This window comes from Oryx dammah, unplaced genomic scaffold (assembly GCF_014754425.2).
Source record: "Oryx dammah isolate SB20612 unplaced genomic scaffold, SCBI_Odam_1.1 HiC_scaffold_28, whole genome shotgun sequence".
NCBI classification, from domain to species: domain Eukaryota; kingdom Metazoa; phylum Chordata; class Mammalia; order Artiodactyla; family Bovidae; genus Oryx; species Oryx dammah.
In genome coordinates this window covers 17,320,303-17,324,161 of record NW_024070212.1, presented here as the reverse complement: position 1 = coordinate 17,324,161, position 3,859 = coordinate 17,320,303, and the positions used below count along the sequence as shown (strand labels likewise).

Sequence of the window (3,859 nt, the reverse complement as noted above, 5' to 3'; positions counted from 1 at the left end):
GCCCTGCGGTCTCCCACTCTCACACCTTGCATTCAGGTTTGCAGGCTCTATCAGGGGAGGCATAACTCTTCCCTGGGAGCCAGCGGGTTAGCCACTTCCAGGAGCTACCTTGCCCTGCAGAAGGCTGAGCGCTCTGCTGATTTCTAACCCAACTAAAACTAATGGCCAGAGCTGGGACTCCTGCTCCAGGGAATCATGTCTCATTTGTTAGATGGAGTTAGTGTGTATCTGAAATTAATCTCCTCTGAGGCTTTTGGACTTCCAAATTTTAGGAGTTAACCTCCAGGTTTGATAAAATCATTTCATAATTTACGGTTGCAAAGTTATCTAGTTTTGTCCACCTGCTCAGTTCCTAACATCAATTTCACATAGTATTTACAATTGACTATAACTTCAGTTCTGACATTGTCTGACTTTTCAAGTGTCAAACTGAGATGTTACTCGTGGCTCACACTTAGGAACATTATTTCAGCCTCAGAAATGTCTGAGTTTCACAATTTAGGCTAAAACATGGTACTTTATTTAGTACCATGTGTAGAATTCAAATTTAATCAATTATATAGAATTCAAATTTAATCAATTATATAGAATTCAAATTTAATCAATTATATAGAATTCCAGCAACACTTCTCATTTTCTCTTTTTCCTAAAATTCTCATTTCACATGCTGCAGTCATCTCATTAACTAAACTCCCAGCCACACCATTCCCCTTAGACCTCATTCAATCCTTCACTTACCTTTCATCTCCCCCTGCATTTTCATAGAGTTGGTGGAGTTAACTTTCCTTCCTTAGATGTATCTTCTTCCTCTTTTTTTTGGTAAATTAATTTATTTATTTTAATTGGAGGCTAATTAGTTTACAATATTGTAGTGGTTTTTGCCATACATTCATATGACTCAGCCATGGGTGTACATGTGTCCCCCATCCTGAAACCCCCTCCCACCTCCCTCCCCATCCCATCCCTCAGGGTCATCCCAGTGCACTGGCCCTGAGCGCCCTGTCTCATGCATCGAACCTGGACTGGCGATCTGTTTCACATATGGTAATAAACATCTTTCAAAGCTATTCTCTCACATCATCCCACCCTTGCCTTCTCCCACAGAGTCCAAAAGTCTTTCACCTTCGTTGCCTCTGGAGTCACTGTTTCTTTATTTAGGACTCAGCTTATTAAAACAACAGAATTCCCATATCACACCCTGGCAATTCCCAGGTTGTATCAGGACCCATTGCAGGTTTCGAAGGAAGTTAGTCCTTTCACTGAGAAGTGCAGCACCTAAACCTTTCATTAACTAAATCTCATTAACTAAACTCGATTCCAGCTGAAAACTCATGGTCCTTCATGAACGGAGGAGGAAATGAACTGCTCTCTTCTCCTGATCCAGAGCTCAGATTCTGCCTCCAGAACCTTGTGTGGATTGCTGGCCACCAGGGGATCTGGGGAGGGACAGAGTGAAATGACACATGAGCCACCTGGAAATAAGGAAGAAAAGCTTTATTTTTTTCACAGGGTCAGGCACAGGCTCCGCTGATCATCAGCAGGTGCAGGAGGTGGGGACCTGTGAGATCCTGGAGATCAGACAGAAAGAGCCCCCCAGGGAGAGCTCTGAACCCTGTGCAGGAACATCTCCTGGCTCAGTCTGGGCAAATGAGAATAGGGTGTCCAGGAAAGAATGCCTCAGGCTGGGGCTTTTCCTTGGCCCTTGGATTCTTGTTTCCTCTGAAATCACGTGTGTCAACATCAGGAGGCCAGGTCAGCAGCAGCCTCCAGATCCCTGGCCACAGCCAGAGCGCCCGGACTGCAGACCACCATCACCATCGCAGGAGTCGGAGCTCTGGCGCCGGCAGTGGTGGGACCTGCGGCGCCTGTGGGGGCCCAGGCAGCAGCCGCCCTCAGAGCTGGGGGCGCAGCCTGAGGAGGTTGGAGGCAGACACTGTGCTGGGTTTTTGGGGGGGCACTTGGGGGAGGGGCACTTGGGAGGGGGCTGGCACTGCTGCTGGTTCTGCTGGCAGGACATCTCGGCAGGAGGTCAGTGAGCCTGGGCAAAACAAAATCACCTTGTCAGCCTGGAATCCACAGTCCGGTGTTTCCCCACTCTTGGTTTCCTGATCCCTCTCTTGTCAGGCCAGCTGCTTCTTAAGCTAGGGCCGCAGGAGGGAGAGGAACACTGATGTGGAGTTAATTTGATCATGCAAGATGCCTCTTACGTTGCTTTCCACCCAGGATCCCATGGTGCCAATCTAACTGAGCATCCAGACTTTTGTATCTCAAAGGAAACACACAAGGGATGTACCCATTTGAGGAAAGTATTCTGAAAAGTGATTATCACAGGAACCGTGTATAGACATGAATAGAAAGAGCATGGGAAGTGTCATAGCTCCTGTGAATTTGCAGTTCCCAGAATTCTTGTCACATCCCAAAGGAAATCCTTCCTGACTCTTATATCACACCCCTGGCTACCTTCTCTGCAACCATTCTTCTGGGATTTCATTTCAGGCCCTTTTGGTTTCCACTTTTCTGCTATGATCTCAGGGTTCCTTTCCAGCATCTCGGGTAGAGTTCCATTCCCTGCTGGATACTCACCAGGTGCCAGGAGGGAGAAGTCTGTTTCTGAGGAGGCTGTGAATGGAGAGCTCAGGGCAAGAGCCCTTTTATCCTGTGCTGGGTGTGTGATACATGACTTGAGCACGCCACTGCTTTCACAATCCGGGGGAGGGTGACAGTCTGGCATGTTCCCAGGACTAGACCTCAAGCCCTTTTCCTGGGCACTTACATAATGACCACCTAAGGAGTTTCCATCAAGAAGCACAATGACTGTCCACACACCTCCCCCTAGGGCAGCTAGGAACCTGGCAACCTTCCTTCCTTCCTTCCTTCATTGTTTCAGACCATCTGCCTCCATTCAGATTCTGACTCATCTTCTTTCCTGGGAATAGGTACAACGATGGAAGAATTCTGTTTTGTTTTGTTTTCCCCCTACCCCCACCTCCCTCCGCCACCAGGTGGCTGGTGGGATCCTAATTCCTTGACTAGGGATTGAACCTGTCTCCCTGTTTTGGAAGCTCAGAGTCTCAACCACTAGACTGCCAGGGAAATCCCAGAATAATTGTTATTGGATCATGAGTCTACCAAGACAGACACACAGACAGACAAATTAATAGATCATAGACAAAATTCCAAGTGGACCATGTTTCCTGGCTGCCCCAGTGACCAGGACCTTCAGAATAATCCACTGCTGCCTCCTGAGCTCCTTGCAGTGAGATACAGGCATGGGAACGGGACTGACTGTACCTGTATCCTGTCTAGGGGAAGTGAGCCCCTCTGATGACCTCATGGCACCAGGCAGCAGCAGGCAGCTTCATGCATGGGAGCAGAGCCAAATTAGGTGTTGATGGACAAATAAATAAATTGACCTGAGCTGAAAAAAAGCTGTTGGTGCAATCATCTGAACTCAAAACTATTTGCACACTTAAGGAGGGAGATGGGAGGGAGGTTCAAGAGGGAGGAGACATAAAAAATAAAAAGAGATCTGATATAACATCTGCAAGGGCACAGGTCAATCATGCATACATTAAAATTAATGTAATAATGAGAAATAAAACTCTATATGGTTAAAAAATTACTATTTGCACTCTTAAATCGATTTTACTATCTACCATTAAAATATATAATTAAGGCTGTAAGCTTTAATAATCCATAGCTAATTTAAACAAGTTTTGCTATTATAATAATATTATATCATAGTCCTATATTTTCTTACAGGGCTTCCCAGGTGGTGCTAGCGGTAAGGAGCTTGGCTGTTGATGCAGGAGACATAAGAGACTCGGGTTTGATCCCTGGGTCCAGAAGATCCCCTGGA

At 46.5% G+C, this 3,859-nt stretch overlaps 1 protein-coding gene across 1 annotated transcript; it reads right to left on the bottom strand.

Moving 5' to 3' along the window:
* Positions 1–1,469: 1,469 nt before the first annotated feature.
* LOC120855844 (late cornified envelope protein 3B-like) lies at positions 1,470–2,615 on the bottom strand. The gene is made up of 2 exons (XM_040230613.1): positions 2,584–2,615; positions 1,470–2,038 (listed from the first exon to the last, which is right to left on the bottom strand). Exon 2 carries the CDS (start codon positions 2,015–2,017, stop codon positions 1,754–1,756), a length of 264 nt encoding a protein of 87 aa, XP_040086547.1. The 5' UTR covers positions 2,018–2,038; positions 2,584–2,615; the 3' UTR covers positions 1,470–1,753.
* Between the last annotated feature and the right edge of the window lie 1,244 nt (positions 2,616–3,859).